This window comes from Argentina silus (genome assembly GCF_951799395.1).
Source record: "Argentina silus genome assembly, chromosome: Y".
Taxonomy (NCBI): Eukaryota; Metazoa; Chordata; class Actinopteri; order Argentiniformes; family Argentinidae; genus Argentina; species Argentina silus.
The window spans coordinates 3,495,001-3,513,729 of record NC_139654.1 but is presented as its reverse complement, the minus strand read 5'-3'; the positions used below and the strand labels follow the sequence as shown (position 1 = coordinate 3,513,729).

Genomic DNA, 18,729 nt, shown 5'->3' with positions numbered 1-18,729 from the left:
CCCGAAAACCGTACACAGAAGTGGGTAACCTCTATGGTTAACGACTGCTCTAATCTTATATGAGTGCAAGTTGGTGTGGTTGCGGAAAGGTGTTTATCGGTAAGTACAATTTACCCAAAGGAGGTAATGATGGGCTAGATATAACCATTCAGATCCTATGATGAAATATGCACAGTAATCTATAACCTTTTATGTCACCAGGAGGAGGTAAAAATACTTTTGATGAATGGAATAGTTCAATAAAAAAATAATTTTTTTTTTAAATTGAGTTTAGAAAACTGTTACTTTAAATGCAGGTTAGATTGTTTAATAATGGCTTAAAGCATTACAGCATAGCTAAGTTATCATAAAAATGGGTTACAGACAGAGTATTAAAATATAAAAATGATGAAAATATGAAGATGATAAAAATTAGAAAAGAATAAAATCTCTACCTCTATCCCTCCTCTGCCTAATCTACTTGTCTGTGAAATTTAGAGAAGTCCCAGTTCCTCTCCGTCGAGTGAAGCCGGTTCCTCTTTCCGCCACGGCTGTGGTAAAGAGACGGTGTTATGCTCCCCTGGCCGAGGGACTCTGATTCCCGCAGAGTGTCTCAGCTTTGCCCCCTGAAACTGCTCTACGGGTCTCAGCTTTGCCCCCTGAAACTGCTCTACCGGTCTCAGCTTTTCCTCTAAGTCCGTTCTTCCTCAAAGAAAGGTCCGCCAGGTCCTCTGTTGCAATGCAGTGGCGAGTCCGTTAGTCAGGATTTGATCAGAGTGTGAACTCCGGCCACGGAGAACTTCTCGGGCACTAGACTATGAGAGCTCCAGTTCCACCCCGGGGTGAGGTATCCAACACGCTCCGTCCTGCTCCGGTTCTTCAGGTTTTAACGCTCCTCAGCGGGGAATGACCGCTGCGCTGCTCCGGGGAGCTCTTTTTATACTCTGCTTTTGATCCAAAACTCCTCCCATATGACATAATCTCTGTTTACTAACAGACCCAAGATTCCTCACACGTGACATCTTCTTTGTCTACAAACAGAGCGGTGTTTAACCCTTTGAGCGATTAGCTAGACCCGTGGCTAAGCTAAGCTAGTAGCTAAGTAGCTTCCTTCTAAGGTAAATAAGGAAGTGCTTTTGGGGAAGTCCTTTTCAGGAACTTTCTCTGTCCCTCAACTCTCAGTGTTACAAAACCTCATCGACATCAATACAATACATCCAAACAGTAATACAGTATAGCGATCAAATATCATAGATCAAAACCAGTAAATCACTCTATACTTCACATTGTTACACTTAATCATTCTTATCATTTTCATACTTGATTATGGACACAGTAGTACTTTTTGTTGTGGATTCCCACCACCTGACCTACTTCACCCCGTAGGCCCTATATAATATCCCCTTTTATGCAATAATAAAACTCTGTATCATCAAAATAAACTTCAGTAATATAGTATCATACATCAGTAATCATCCCTGAGTAAGATTACACAATCAAACATTGGTATTCTTATATTCTTAGTACTTTCATTGGTAGCATGCCGTCATCACAATGAGGCCTAAGCAGACATGTTGACACGGGGTCATACACTCACACTCTAGTTCCTCTTAAGCAGTTATGCAGTTTACATCTATTTTAATCAACTTATCATTCATAAGCAGTTATGCAGTTACACATATTTGAATCAACTTATCATTCATAAGCAGTTATGCAGTTGCACCTATTTGAGGGATAGATGGAAGATAAAATGTGTTTCAGGAACATCCTCAGCCACGGTGTCCCTCGTCAGGTCGGGCCCCCGGCTGCTAAGCTTTTTCTCTTTCTCTTGCCGTGTCATGGTGATTCACCAAGGTTGCTCTCAAACCTCGGGCCGATCCTGCCGTGCTTAACTGGGGAACGTTGGGAATGGTTTTAAGGCCGGGGAAAGGACGTAATAGACTCGCCCTCGGTGACACAACTCAAACACCCAATTTAACCAACTCTTACACACACACACACACACACACACACACAGGAGAAGGAACAACATGTACGTTGGATAGACAGACAGGTGAAGGGATCTATGGAAAGTGAATTACAGAACATGTCCATGTTGTACTGACAGAAGGAGAGCTGTCTTCACATCCACTCCCTGCTACCTTACACACAGCAACGTAATCCAGCATCACAACTCAAACACCCAATCTAACCAACTCTTATATACATACAGACACTCTCTCCTGTGTTATTCTCAGAGTTCATCATCAGTCTGATTTGATCATCTAATCATTCATCTAGATTGTTTCACTATCAGTTGCATTTCCATCAAAAACAAACAAACATATATAAACAAATATATACATATTTTCTGTACCTGTAGTCTATTTCACTATCAGATGCATTTTTTAATAATAATATATATATATATATATATATATATACAGTAAGAAAAAATATAACTACACACAACACACAACACCCTACACACTGGGAGAGAGAACATCTGTACATCCAACATCTCAGTGAAAACACACCACTATCCAACTGCATCATGTTCTGATCCGTTATCTTTGAGCCTTTGGTGTTCAGTGTGATCTCCCTGAGACTAGTTTACACAGGGTCACTGAAGAGCCATAGTCCAAAACCCAAAACCCTGGGTAGAGGGGCTCAGTGAATGTGGAGTGGAATGTGTGCAGGAGGGTCCGTGTGTCAGAGGAGACGCTGTAGAAGGACAGAGTCCCGGCCGGCCAGTCCAGATACACTCCTACTCTGTGGGAGCCAGAGGAGGAGACAGGTATGACAGTGTTCTTCTTATTGTGACAGGCGGAGTAACTGTTATCAGAGCACCTCAGACTCCAGGACTTGTCATTGTATCCCAACACACAGTCTTTACCCCCTCCTCTCCTGCTGATTCCTTTATATGTCACTCCTATAACAGCCCCTCCCCCACTCCTCTCTACCTCCCAGTAACAGCGCCCAGTCAGACCCTCTCTACACAGGACCTGTGCCCAGTAGTCAAATCTCTCTGGGTGATCAGGATACGGCTGCTTCTCTCTCCCCCCTGTCACCTTTCTGTTCTCCTCAGACAGAGAGAGGAGTCTGTGTGCTGTGTTTGGGTCCAGGGTGAGCTCACAGGCATCTGATTGAGAGGGCAAAAATAATCATCAAATCAATACAATTGAATAAATTACAATGTTCACAATGTGATCTTGTTATGGCAACATTCTTTTTTTCACAAAATATTACTTATTAATTTAAAATGTTTTACAAGGGATACAACAAATTCACATTTACTAATGTTTTAGATTTACATATGAATACAATACTGGTGCTCTGTTTGAACTCTGCTGTACCCTGGTTCTTGAGTAAAATCACAGTCCTATTCTCTACAGCGATGGTGACTTACATTTGATCAGCCCAGGTTTGAGCCTGCACTCTCCAACATGGTCCACACTATATCAAACACAGAAGAACACACAGAGGTTGAATGACACACTCACAATCAAGAGGAAAATAGATACAGTGCATTAATCTCATTGATATGTCCAGCCACATATTCAGCCTTTACCTGAGTGTCTGTAGTTTACAGAGCGGATCTTTCTGTACAGCAGAGAGCAGCGCCAGTCCTGAGTCTCCTGGGTGATTGTAGCTGAGGTCCAGCTCTCTCAGGTGGGAGGGATTAGACCTCAGAGCTGAAGCCAGAGAAACACAGCCTTCCTCTGGGACTCCACAGCCTGACAACCTGGGGAAATAGTGTCACTCCATCTGATATCAAGAATCTGATTATTCCTCTCTAATGTACATGTGCAGCTTTAAATCCTCTTCATTTGCCAGTTGAAAGACCACATGTGAATGAGGAATACAAATAAATACATGCAGACAAACGATCACAGAGCGTGCAGACAGAGCAGCCCCCCCTCCCACCTCACACACACACACACACACACACACACACACACCACACACACACACACACACACACACACAGACACACACATGCACACACTATAGTAATTGATTGGAAGATAATGTACATTGTCTGTCTCAATTATTGACCCTTTCAGTGCAAGTATCATTGATTCCATAGAATGATAATGTAACATACACTTAGGAATTATGTGTCTGACAACAACAATAGTCTCAGACCTCACCTCAGTGTCTGTAGTTGACAGTGTGGACTCCCCAGTCCAGCACAGAGCAGCTTCACCCCCCCGTCACCTAGATCATTATTACTGAGGTCCACCTCTCTCAGGTGGCAGGAGTCTGAGCTGAGAGCTGAGGCCAACGCTCCACAGCATCTCTCTGTGAGGTGACATCCATTCAGCCTGAATGAGGAATACAAATAAATACATGCAGCCAAACAATCACTGTGGTGCGTTATGATAAGAATTCATGATTCAAGCCAATCGCAGGCAGGTTTGTAGTCATTGTTTTTCTAAGTGTGGTAGATTTGCTAGTTATTGGGTTAGTGAATTATTGTGCAGCCCCATCAGATGATCTAAGGCCAGATAGTTCAGGAATTGAGGAGAGTAATGGTATTCAGAGAGTGCCCCCCCCCCCCCCCCACACACACACACACACACACTGAAATGCTGCCTTTAATGATAAATAGAGCTGAAGATGATGTGATTATAAGCTGTACAATAAATGATTGTTGCATTGTGTGCCTTATTCCCTTATTCCCATGCTCCCTCCTTGATAGTGTGAGGGGAGACAGATTTCTCATATGTCATTTATGATATTCTTATAATCAATATAGCAAAACAACTATCTATTTTAATCAGTATGACCATGTCATGATGATTATATTTTTTCAGTCATACACTGTTTATTGATTCCTTTATGATCAGTATTGTACTCGTTTATGATTTTATGTAGTAACGGTACGAATCAAGACAGCCAGTCAAGTTGACACCAGTTATATCTGTCCCCTGGGTTATATCTGTTGGTGGGGATGTGCTGAGTCAGCTGCAAGGCCATCCTGACCTAAAGGTCGGCCTCTTGTTATTGAACTGTGCATGCGTTGCTGTCCCAATGAAATGGTTACTCAAAAACACCTCATCTGAGATAGGTAAGATGGTATCCTTCATCTCTTTTTTTAAAATTATGAAAAACGCTCATATTATGGACCTTATATTGATTTATTTATTATTTTGGAGGGGACTGTAGTCCTTGGTTAAGGGTGCATGCACGGGATGATGGTCTGGGAGCTCACAAAAGAAAAAGGTGGAATACAAATAAAGTGGTAGGCCAAGTGTTGTCACAGCCAAGAGTTTATTGATTGATTGAATTGATTGAGGGATAATGTAAATGTTCTGTCTCTGTCATTGAGCTTTGCAGAGCAAGTATCATGGATAATGTAACACACTTAGGAATGATGCGTCTGGCAACAAGAATAGTCTCAGACCTCACCTCAGTGTCTGTAGTTGACAGTGTGAACTCCCCAGTCCAGCAGAGAGCAGCTTCTCCCCCCCGTCACCTAGATCATTTTGACTGAGGTTCAGCTCTCTCAGGTGGCAGGAGTCTGAGCTGAGAGCTGAGGCCAACGCTTCACAGCATCTCTCTGTGAGGTGACATCCATTCAGCCTGAATGAGGAATACAAATAAATATATGAAGCCAAACCATCACTGTGGTGCATTATGATAAGAAATATTGAGTGAGAACTATCGTTGCTCTCAACAGGGGAGCAATTAACTATGGATACATTTGTAGTCACTGTATTTCTACGTCTGGTATAATGTATTTGCTAGCTATTGGGTTAGTGCAGTATTGTGTAGTCCCATGAGCTGATCTAAGGCCAGGTGGGTCAGGATTTGAGGAGGGCAAACATATTCAAAGAGTGAAGACAGAGCAGCCCCCCTCCCACCACACACACACACACACACAAACACACACACACACACACACACACACACACACACTATATAGTAATTGATTGGAACATAATGTACATTGTCTGTCTCAATCATTGAGCCTTTCTGTGCAAGTATCATTGATTCCATCGAATTAAAATGTAACCGACACTTAGGAATGATGTGTCTGACAACAAGAATAGTCTGGGACCTCACCTCAGTGTCTGTAGGTAGTTGACAGTGTAGACTCCCCAGTCCAGCAGAGAGCAGCTTCACCCTCCAGTCACCTAGATCATTATTACTGAGGTCCAGTTCTCTCAGGTGGCAGGAGTCTGAGCTGAGAGCTGAGGCCAACGCTTCACAGCATCTCTCTGTGAGGTGACATCCATTCAACCTGAATGAGGAATACAAATAAATACATGTAGCCAAACGATCACTGTGGTGCAAGAATTCATGAGTGAGAGTTATAATTGCTCTCAACAGGGGAGCAAACAACCATGGATACATTTGTAGTCACTGGATTTCTCCTTCTGATATAATGTATTTGGTAGCTATTGGGGTAGTGCAGTATTGTGTGAGCTGATCTAAGGCCAGGTGGGTCAGGATTTGACGAGGGCAAACATATTCACAGGGTGCAGACAGAGCAGCCACCCCGCCACAACACGCACGCACGCACGCACGCACATTATATAGTAATTGATTGGAAGATAATGTGCATTGTCTGTCTCAATTATTGAGCCTTTCTGTGCAATTATCATTGATTCCATAGAATGATAATGTAGCACACTTAGCAATGATGTGTCTGACAACAAGAATAGTCTCAGACCTCACCTCAGTGTCTGTAGTTGACAGTGTGGACTCCCCAGTCCAGCAGAGAGCAGCTTTACCCACCCGTCACCTAGATCATTATTACTGAGGTCCAGCTCTCTCAGGTGGCAGGAGTCTGAGCTGAGAGCTGAGGCCAACGCTTCACAGCATCTCTCTGTGAGGTCACATCCATTCAGCCTGAATGAGGAATAAATACAAGCATTAAGTCATTTTGACTCAGAGAAAAATGTACATATGTGATGTGTTCTATCATTTCCAGTTGCATGTCGCCGCACCTAATTACCATATAATTACATTTTCGTCCAAAACCCTTACATGGGCTGTTTTGGGATTTTAACATATTTCACTAGAACAACATGTTTTCTAATCATTTCACTTCGTTTTAAAGGTGAAATCATCATGTATCCATACTTTTCATGCCTTAAATGATGGATAGAGCGTTCAGTTCTAGATGAGTGGCAAGCTTCTTAAAACAGCAGTGTAAACTCACTGGCAAACAACTCACTCACTCCACTTTCACTAAAATAAAGCTGACAAACTCATTAGCTGAACTGTGAACACAGCCTGCCATGTTATTATATATGCTACCTATGTTATTTGCTTAATGTCTGACCAAAAGTCTTCATTTGAGCCGCGGTGTGAGTATCCCTGGTACCGTGAGTGGAATGCAGTTTATAACCCAAGTATCAATACGGTGTTTTGTCCATCTACTTACAGTGCCGTCTTAGAGGCTGTGACCACTTGCAGCAGCCTCAGAAGACCCTCTTCTGATCTGGAGTACTTCTTCAGGTCAAACACATCCAGCTCTTCTTCTGAAGTCAGCAACACAAAGACCAGAGCTGACCACTGTGCAGGTGAGAGTTGGGTTTCTGAGAGACGTCCTGAGCTCAGGTAGCTTTGGATCTCCTCCACTAGAGAATGGTCATTCAGCTCATTCAGACAGTGGAACAGATTGATGCACCTTTCTGGAGAGGGATTCTTTCTGATCTTCTTCTTGATATACTTGACTGTTTCCTCATTGGTCTGTGAGCTGCTTCCTGTCTGTGTCAGAAGGCCTCGTTGGAGATTGGACTGATTGGACTCCAGTGAGAGGCCCAGGAGGAAGCGCAGGAAGAGGTCAAGGTGACCATTCTCACTCTGTAAGGCCTTGTCCACTGCACACTTGTGCAAGTCAACCAGAGGTTTGCGTCTGAGTGATGACCAAAACTTCCAGTGTGAGGATTTGTCCAGTGGATTCTCATTGCTGTTGCTGAATGTGAGGAACACATATAAAGCAGCAAGAAACTCCTGGATGCTCAGATGCACAAAGGTGAACACCGGCCTCCGACTGGTCCTCCCCTCCATCTTAAAGATCTGAGTGCATAAACCTGAGTACACTGACGCCTCTCTGACATCAATGCCACTCTCTCTCAAGTCTTCCTCATAGAAGATCAGATGTCCCTTCTGCAGCTGACGGAATGCCAACTGTCCAAGCTGAAGAATGACTTTAACTTTGGAAGTCTTCGCTTCATTCATTTTCTCAATCTGAGATTCCAGGAAGTGTGTGTACATCTCAGTCAGAGTCTTGGGTATCTCTCCTCTCCCTGCTCCACCCAAAAGTCTCATTAGAACACTGGCTATGAGCCAACAGAACATTGGTATGTGGCACATGATGTGGAGGCTCCTTGATGACTTCACATGGACGATGATTCTTTTGGCCAGGTTCTCATCACTGATTCTTTTCCTGAAGTAGTCCTCCTTCTGTTTTTCATCAAACCCCCGTATCTCTGTCCATTGGTCAATGTACTGACGAATCTGCTTGGCTGCAGCAGGTCGGGAGGTTATCCAGATGAGGGCAGAGGGGAGGAGCTCTCCTGCGATGAGGTTTGTGATCAGGACATCAATGGAGGCCGGCTTTGTCTCGTCTCTCAGAACTTTTTGGAAGTTCAGAGGCAGTCGACTCTCATCCAGGCCATCAAAGATGAACAGAATATTATATTCCTTTCCCAGAGTCTTGATTGGTTTCATTTCAGGGAAGGATGCATGAAGCATTTCAATCAGACTGCGGTCTTCTTCTTCTTTGTCAGGATTCATTTGGCGAAAAGGAAGTAGAAACAAGAAATCAATGTGCTTGTTCTCATTTCCTTCTGCCCAGTCCAGAACAGTCTTCTGCACACAGAACGTCTTTCCCACTCCAGCGATGCCAAGCGTCAGCACTTTTTTTTTTTGGTCAGGCCGGGGTTTGAATATGTCGCTGGTCTTGATGGTCTTTTCTGTGGCTGGGGTTATGGATTGAATATGTGTGACTTCATGCTCAGTACTGACCCCTCCCCAGGCCCCCTCGATCATGTGCAGATCGGTGTAGATGTTGTTTAGATCGATGCGATTACCTTCCGTTGACGTCCCCTCATGTATCTTATTAACCCTCTCCTTGTAAGAGGATTGCAGGTCGTCTCGAACTGCAACACAGAGTTCATTCTTCAATATTGTCAATATTGTGATTTTTATCAATATAATTGTGATTACTATCATTGAAATCTAATTCATCATTACCTCTTTTACTAGACCTCAGATGCAGGTTAGAATGTGAATGTGTGTGTGTGTGTGTGTTGATATTGTTATTAATCAGAATGAGTTGCTTTTGCATTCATTTATACAAGTTCAGTCTTTTAACTCTGACAACACAAAGGTGGAACTGACCTTCCCATTTCAGTTTGTCTCGACCTGACAGTTGCTCTGTATCTGGAAAAAACAACAATTCAGTTATTCTTCTATGATATTGTCATCATATCTCATTCTTGTTATACTGATCACTTTTATTATCACTAGTAATCAACCCAATCAACACTATATGATGAGAAGCCAGCTAGAACATGAAAACAGGCACAGCTCCAATGTGTTTGTGTGTGTGCAACCGACACAGATGACAACTTTTTGGGCTTTGAGAAGACATCCCAGGATACATCATCGAGGACTAAAGCATGAGACACAGAAGCAGCTACGACAACACTGGCCTTATGCATGTGGGATTATTTAAACTTTGGGAGTGAGTTTATCACTTTTTCAATTCAGTAACACTCACCCTATGAACTCACTCCACAGCGACCCCAGCCGTTGACATAAGCACAACTGCAGATCCGAGTCACGGCACCAATACAACAGGCGTCACGCTGCCACACACAGTATGGCTTCCTCGTACACAAGCTAACACCAGTCTCAAATCTGTGTCCTCTGTATTGCCAACACACTTTCCTGCCCACCGAAGCACCCAATGTTAACCAGCTACGCCACAGATAAGCTGAATGGCACAGATGGGTGTATTTCAACTTGAGGAGTGACTTTATCATCTCAACTCGGTTACATAGAAAGGCTTTTACACTGCTAGGCTTGAACACACTGTGGACCTGATTGCTAGTGCAGTTAGACAGGTGTTGCTATCAATAGTCACAATTCACAAGCATTCCCAAGTGATGGCAAGTTGGTTTAGTGACAATGGTGACAAGATTTTTACTAATGTGGTGAATACATGAAATATTGTTTTTGTGCAGAAGATGGTTTGTTTTCCATGATACATTTGATGTATTTTGCGTTCTTTGATGTGATGTTTTAACTTTACCCAAATAAAGTATTCAAATATGTGCATACGTTTGTGCGTGCGTGCATGTGTGGCTGTGTCTGTCAGTCTTTAACATGAATGGAACTCACCTGTGATATGTTCTCTCTTATTCTTATCATATTCTCTCTTTAATGTTTCAGCGAGCTGGTTCTGCTTCATCTTCCTCAGGATCTCCAGTGTGACATTCACAGCATCGTCATCACCGTAGGTGTCCACCAGCGTATCCACAGTGTCCAGCTTGTCAGCTCCATCCAGTTGGCTTGTTGGGATGTGAGGGAAGCCTTCTGGTATGTTCTTAGTCAGGTACCATATAAACTCCTTCAGGTCTGTCTTGACCAGCTCCTTCAAAGTATTCAGCAGCAGCTCAGAGACAGGAGCCATTGTGGATCACTGAGGATACATGAACAAATGAGCTGTAGGTGTGGAGATGGTTTGGTTTGACCACCACTGGCCAAGTGCTCCATGGCTGAATGTGTGGTTGCTCTAAGTTGTGTACAATGTTTACAGTCTTGGTTTATCACCTCTGTGCTGTCATCAACTGATTTTGGATCATTGAAAATAACACATGAGAGCAGGTGAGCTGTCATGCTGACTACCTACCAGCAGGTGAGCTGTCATTCTGACTACCTACCAGCAGGTGAGCTGTCATGCTGACTACCTACCAGCAGGTGAGCTGTCATGCTGACTACCTTCCAGCAGGTGAGCTGTCCTACTGACTACCTACCAGCAGGTGAGCTGTCATGCTGACTACCTACCAGCAGGTGAGCTGTCATGCTGACTACCTACCAGCAGGTGAGCTGTCATGCTGACTACCTACCAGCAGGTGAGCTGTCCTGCTGACTACCTACCAGCAGGTGAGCTGTCATGCTGACTACCTACCAGCAGGTGAGTTGTCATGCTGACTACCTACCAGCAGGTGAGCTGTCATTCTGACTACCTACCAGCAGGTGAGCTGTCATGCTGACTACCTACCAGCAGGTGAGTCGAACAGAGAAAACAAGGAACATGTTGAGCTACCTTCCATAATTTGTTATCTTTCTTTTGATTCATGACATTCTGTAAGAAGAACCAATGAATACCCTGATATCCAGTGTTACCCTGTTGAATGTTCTTATTCTGAACTATGCCTTTTTTCCAATTAAAAATATTTTAAAAAACAACAGAACCTCATCACAAGTGTAATTCTAAATCACCTCCACTACATTCACCCCCCTTTGAACTCCCACATGAAGGAGAGGTAAGGAGTGCACATTTCAGGATGAAGGGTAGAGAATCTGAAGCACACAGAGTATCTCTGACCCTGACCCAGAAGACTCCATCAGCCTCAACTATGAAGTTTCTCTGAATGTACAAAAGGAAATGGTGAGGGGGTGGGGGGTTTCCTGTTGCCACAGAGCTGTCAAAGAGAAGAAGACTTGAGTTTGGAGGTGTGGTTTGATGCCACAGCCAACGCCCAAAATGGGTGAATTAGGACGTAACAATTCACTGATTCACAATTCACCAAGCATGCTCTGTTCTCAAGAAGTGCTCTGTTCTCTTTGTTTTGAACATGTTGGTGCTAGGATGTATGTATATGACTACTACTAAGACACATAGACCAGGTTTTCTGTTCAGTTCCTCTTTCTAACCAGCAATGAATGGCACAGTTTGAGTTGACTGTCGATACTAATGCAATGCAGTAAAAGGAATAATATGGATCAAATAAATTATTAAGAAAGTCAAAATTACCCAAAAACTAAAACCACCATATGTAAAATCAAGGCATGTATCAAATCAGCATAACGGTCACAAAAGGTCAGAATAAAATTAGAAACATACCCGATCTGAATCCATCACACAGTATTGAGTATCTCTGCTCTGACCCTGACCTAGTAAATTCAACTATGATCAAACACAGCTTAAACTCAGGACCTGGTTCTAAATTGCTGGTCTTGATGGTCTTTCCTGTGGCTGGGGTTATGGATTGAATACGTGTGACTTCATGCTCAGTACTGACCCCTCCCCAGGCCCCCTCGATCATGTGCAGCTCGGTGTAGATGTTGTTTAGATCGATGTGATTACCTTCTGTTGACGTCCCCTCATGTATCTTATTAACCCTCTCCTTGGAAGAGGATTTCAGTTGGTCTCGGACTGCACACCGCACTGTGCCGGGTAAGAACAACACAGAGTTCATTCTTCAATATTGTCAATATTGTGGTTTTTATCAATATTATTGTGATTACTATCATTGACATCTAATTCATCATTACCGCTTTTAATAGACCTCAGATACAGGTTAGAATGTGAATGTGCGCGGGTGTCTGTGTGTGTGTGTGTGTGTGTGTGTGTGTGTTGGTATTAATCAGAGTGAGTTACTTTAGCATTCATTCATACAAATTCAGTCTTTTAGCCTCCTGACAGGTAAAAATACCAATAATAATAATAATAATAATAATAATAATATAATTAATTCATGCGTTATCGTGGCGAGAGCATACCCCACTCTGACAACACAAAGGTGGAACTGACCTTTATTCCATTTCAGTTTGTCTCGGCCTGACAGTTGCTCTGTATCTGGAAAAAACAACAATTCAGTTATTCTTCTATGATATTGTCATCATATATCATTGTTATACTGATCACTTTTATTACCTGCTAATAATTCTGAATAAGAATTGGTGACTCACTCAGCTTTCTCTTGATCAAGGTTCTAGACTGACAACTATGACAGGTGCCTGTCTGATACGCATGTTTGTTCATCTACAACTACAGTATTGTTTGTGTTTTAAAGTGGCGGGCGTCTCCTTAGTATATAGTAGATATAATATACTATCTACTGTAATAATATAGATATCTAATATATAAAGTACTATAATAATATAGAGATCTAATATATAAACTACTATAATAATATAGTACATCTAATATATAAACTACTATAATAATATAGTACATCTAATATACAATCTACTATAATAATATAGTACATCTAATATATAATCTACTATAATAATATAATCTACTATAATAATATAGAGATCTAATATATAAACTACTATAATAATATAGTACATCTAATATATAATCTACTATAATAATATAATCTACTATAATAATATAGAGATCTAATATATAATTTACTATAATAATATAGAGATCTAATATATAATCTACTATAATAATACAGTACATATAATATATAATCTACTATAATAATACAGTACATATAATATATAATCTACTGTAATAATATAGTACATCTAATATATAATTTACTATAATAATATAGTACATCTAAAATATAATCTACTATAATAATATAATCTACTATAATTATGTAATTATATAGAGATCTAATATATAATCTACTATAATATTATAATCTACTATCATAATATCGAGATCTAATATATAATCTACTATAATAATATCGAGATCTAATATATAATCTATTATAATAATATCGAGATCTAATATATAATCTACTATAATATATAATCTACCATAATAATATAGAGATCTAATATATAATGTATTATACTAATATCGTACATCTAATATAAAATCCACTATAATAATATCAACTACTATAATAATATCATCTACTATAATAATATCGAGATCTAATATATAATCTACTATAATAATATCGAGATGTGTGTGTGAGTGTGTGTGTGTGTGTGTGTGTGTGTGTGTGTGTGTCTGTGTGTGTGGGAGGGGGGTTTCCTGTTGCTACATGTGACTTCAGAGAATTGTAGGGCTGACTGTGTGGTTTTCTCCTCATGTACACAACAACATTTACAATAAAGTATCAATCAATCAGACTTTACTTGTACAGCACACTTCATACACACTTTAACACAATGTCCTTCACAGAGAGAATAAACAATTAAAAGGGAAAGGTGCTACAGAGACACAGGGAGATACAAACTAATTAGATAAGGTATTTTAGTCATTAAAAGAGGGGCTGCAGGGATGTCATTGATTTTTCTCCTCATTTTCAAAAAATCCTTTTAAAGAAAATAGCTACAAAACTTGTTTGAAATGAGGGATGCCTCGCAACACGTCATACCAATCAAATACGTGGCTTGGGTGAAAAAAAAAAAAAAGGAATTCAGTTCTTCCAAAAACTCTCCTACCCGGTGGGAAAAGACGATGCACATAACAACAAACAACCATTATACGGTACATTCTAAGTTTTAGTCATTCTAGGTGTTTCAAGTAGCCCCTCATCTCAGCTGTTCTGCTGCTTCACAAAGCCGTGTTTCTGACATCCCAACATCAATATAGGTAACGAGTGTACACTTCAGGATGAAGGGTCAAGAATCTGAATCACACAGAGTATCTCTGACTCTGACCCAGTAAACTCAGTTCCATCAGCCTCAACTATGACGTTTCTCTGAATGTAGGTCAGGCCCTATGAGGAAATGGGGCCTAGAAATGGTGAGGGGGTGGGGGGTTTCCTGTTGCTACATGTGACTTCTGAGAATTGCAGGGCTGACTGTGTGGTTTTCTCCTCATGTACACGACAACATTTACATTAAATCAATCAGACTTTACTTGTACAGCACACTTCATAAACACTTTAACACAATGTCCTTCACAGAGAGAATAAACAATTAAAAGGGAAAGAGACTACAGAAACACAGGGAGATAAAAACTAATTAGATAAAGTATTTTAGTCTTTAAAAGAGGGGCTGCAGGGATGTCATTGATTTTCATTGACTAATGCAATGCAGTAATGAATAATTTAGGTCAAATTAAATAATAAGATGAATTAATAAGTAATCAAATCAGCAAAACAATCACAAAAGGTCCAAATAAAATTAGAAACATCCTCCTCATTTTCAATAAATCCAGATGAGAAGAAGACTTGAGTTTGGAGGTTTGATGCCACAGCCAACGCCCAAATGAGGTGAATCAGGACGTAACAATTCACTGCCAAGTACGCTCTGTTCTCCCAAACTTGTCTCTTTCTTTTGAACACGGTGCTAGGATGTATGTGTATGACCACTACCAAAGACCACAATTTTTATAGAAAATAAAGTACCAGTTTTTTGACATCCCGACATAAACAATAGGTACTAGTGCACACTTCAGGATGAAGGTAAAGAATCTGAATCCATCACACAGTATTGAGTATCTCTGCTCTGACCCTGACCCAGGAAACTCAACTATGATCAAACACAATCAGCTTAAATATCACAAAAGGTTGACTTCAGAGAATTGCAGGTCTGACTGTGTGTTATTCTCCTCATGTACAACATATACAATATGAAGTATGAACCACCATCAGCTTAAATAGCAAAAAGTCCACATAAAAACAGAAACGTACCTGGTTGATGTACTTGATGATGTACCCTGGTTCTCGTAGGCTGGTCTCTGTTAAACTGGTGTTCTAGAAGTCTACTGGTTTCTCTGGTCTTGAGGTGATGAGCTTTCAAGAACAAAGTCAGGAGCTTGACTGAAGACAGACGAGGTGACGATCTAACTGTGGGTTCAGGAAGTGTTTCTGATGAGTTATTGAGAGAGGAAACTGCAGGAAGGGAGTGACAGATGAAAACAACTACAGGAAGTGATGCTGTAGGCAGGTCTGTGGTGCCGTTGAGAGACGATATGCAGGCAGACACAGTTCAGGGTTAGGGTTAGGGTTAGGGTTAAGGTTCAGGGTTAGGGTTAGGGTTAAGGTTCAGGGTTAGGGTTAGGGTTAGGGTTAGGGTTAAGGTTCAGGGTTAGGGTTAGGGTTAAGGTTCAGGGTTAAGGTTAGGGTTAGGGTTAGGGTTAAGGTTCAGGGTTAGGGTTAGGGTTAAGGTTAGGCATACAGGAAAACATATATAAAGGAATATATAGGAATATAAATATATAAATAAATAAGTGCTTAAGAAATATATGCTCCCCATCTAAAATCAGAGTAGGAAAGATACAATTAAGTGAATAAATAATTAAGTAAAGAAAAATAATAAGTGCTTAAGAAATATATCCTCTCCATCTAAAATCAGGGTAGGAAAGATACAATTAAGTGAATAAATAAAGAAGTAAATACTTCCCTCATGTATATCTCTAACTTATCTTATTATACAGTCAACACACTGCTACTGTATGAACTAGCTACAGTCAATCACACTGCTACTGTATGAACTAACTATAGTCAATCACACAGTCTAAAGCCTGATTGAAATGCTTAGTTTAGACTTTACTACCCATAAGACCTGTTGTAGTTTAGACTTCACTACCCATAAGGCCTGTTGTAGTTCAGATTTCACTACCCATAAGGCCTGCTGTAGTTTAGACTTCACTACCCATAAGGCCTGTCGTAGTTTAGACTTCACTACCCATAAGGCCTGCTGTAGTTTAGACTTCACTACCCATAAGGCCTGTTGTAGTTTGGACTTCACTACCCATAAGACCTGTTGTAGTTCAGATTTCACTACCCATAAGGCCTGTTGTAGTTTAGACTTCACTACCCATAAGGCCTGTTGTAGTTTAGACTTCTCTACCCATAAGGCCTGCTGTAGTTTAGACTTCACTACCCATAAGGCCTGTTGTAGTTTAGATTAGATTCAACTTTATTGTCATTGTGCAGAGTACAAGTACAGAGACAACGAAATGCAGTTAGCAGAAAAGTGCAGTGTGAACAGTATATACAGGTAGTTCAGTATATGAGCAGTATAGTAGTGCAGGATAGTATAAGTAGTGCAGTATAGTATAAGTAGTGCAGTGTGAACAGTATATACAGGTAGTTCAGTATATGAGCAGTATAGTAGTGCAGTATAGTATAAGTAGTGCAGTGTCAGCAGTATATGAATTAGCAGGAACATTATAAGCAGAATCAATCAAATGCAGTATGAACAGTGTAAGCAGCATATGAGCTGTATGGACAATGCAGTATAAGCAGTATACATGTATGAACAGTAACATTAGAGTAAATAGCAGAATAAATATGGAACGCCGTATGAACAGTATAAACAGGTATGTACAGTGTATTAACAGTAGTATTCAAAGAAAAACCTAAGGATATGTGCATTATGACCACGTCTTGTTCACATCGATGCACAAACCTCCACCTCTGGTCTGACCCGGAGTCCCCCCCCCCCCCCCCCCCACCCCCCCCCCCCCACCCCCCCCCCCCCCCCCCGCTGTTCTGTCTGCTCGGAGGACGTAGCGCCCTGCTGGCTCGGTAGCGTTGTCGGGTCCCTCGCTGTTGGGCCAGGTTTCCGTGAGAACCATCATGTTACAGTCCGTAATCCATGTGTGTGTGTGTGTGTGTGTGTGGAGCCGCAGTTCATCCATCTTGTTCGCCAGGGAATGAACATCGGTGAGGAAAAGGCTTGGTTGTTGTGTTGTTGTTATAGTACATGATATTGGTTCCGCCCTATGCTGTTGTACCCGGACTGAGGGACCGCAGGTAAAACCTACGATGCTTGAATGTACAGATGCACGTCGTGGAATAAAGCCAGTAAAAGAAACCCTGCCCGTTCATTCCTAGTTAGGAATACAAATAAAACACAAACATAACAGTAGTGAGAGTCGATGTGGAGTTATCTTGAGCCGAACTCTCAGCCCACCTCGGCGATGTTTGCGCGCCGCCATCTTGGTACACGCCCTCCCTGCGTGATTGGTGGATTTGGTAGCAGGCTAGGTTGAGTCGCTCAGACGCTGCCTTTTGATTGGTCGATTCGCACGTCCGTCTTCTTCGCTACACGTGTTGTCGGTATTGACAAACATTTCAGTGACATGCGCGCGATGTCCAAGATGGCGGCGCGCATGCATCGCGAAGCCCGCTGTCTCTCCAGAGTTTGCGAATTAGTGGCTATTTGCGTGTTTATTTCAAGTATTCTCGCTAAAAACAGTTTAGCGTCCATATCGTACAGCCGACGACAACTTCTGGACATCGGCTCCGGCGTTCCAGACATCTTTTATTGACGCAATACCCTGAGATTAGAGCAAAACAGCGGGACCAGCTGACTCCGCTACACCGACCGGAGAGGTCAGTTCCCCTGTGAGGCGAGAGAGTTACAGGAACAATGTTGCGACAGGACTGTTATCAGATTGCGACATGTGGTGCAGCAGGTCCCTGAGAGAGAGACGAGAGACGAGATGCAGGCCACACACACACACACACACACACACACACACACACACACATACACACACAGATACACACACACACACACACACACACACACTCACGCACGCACACACACACACACACACACACAGATACACACACACACACACACACACACATGCACACACACACATGCACACAGATACACACACACACACACACAAACACATGCACACACACACATGCACACACACACACACACACATACACACACACACACACACACACAGAGGGGAGGGGGGTTGAGTCTGGACACTAGTAGTGACAGGTATAATCTTCCTGAAATAACATGGATGGAGGGATTGAACTCTGCTCCTCTTGAATGACTTGAGAAGATATGAAGGCATCTGTTGGATGAAGACATGGATCACAACGCTTGTCTCTG

At 41.7% G+C, this 18,729-nt stretch overlaps 2 protein-coding genes across 3 annotated transcripts in view; both read right to left on the bottom strand.

The window, feature by feature from the left end:
* Nucleotides 1-2,112: 2,112 nt before the first annotated feature.
* LOC310823886 (uncharacterized protein) overlaps nt 2,113-18,729 on the bottom strand; it is a 92,813-nt gene continuing 76,196 nt past the window's right edge. The window contains exons 14-17 of one of the 2 annotated variants that reach the window (XM_083696796.1): nt 6,646-6,819; nt 3,530-3,703; nt 3,368-3,414; nt 2,113-3,100 (exon numbers count right to left, since the gene is read on the bottom strand). In XM_083696796.1, coding sequence (XP_083552922.1) covers nt 2,547-3,100; nt 3,368-3,414; nt 3,530-3,703; nt 6,646-6,819 — 949 coding nt within the window. In that variant the 3' untranslated portion in view covers nt 2,113-2,546. Of the gene's footprint in view, nt 3,101-3,367; nt 3,415-3,529; nt 3,704-5,439; nt 5,548-6,030; nt 6,209-6,645; nt 6,820-18,729 lie in introns of those variants that run through there. The other variant, XM_083696798.1, reaches the window with a different exon arrangement.
* LOC310823605 (protein NLRC3-like) lies at nt 7,354-10,618 on the bottom strand (the record flags this gene model as incomplete). The annotated part of the gene is made up of 3 exons (XM_083696493.1): nt 7,354-9,080; nt 9,322-9,363; nt 10,327-10,618. 3 exons carry the CDS (start codon nt 10,616-10,618, stop codon nt 7,354-7,356), a joined length of 2,061 nt encoding a protein of 686 aa, XP_083552619.1.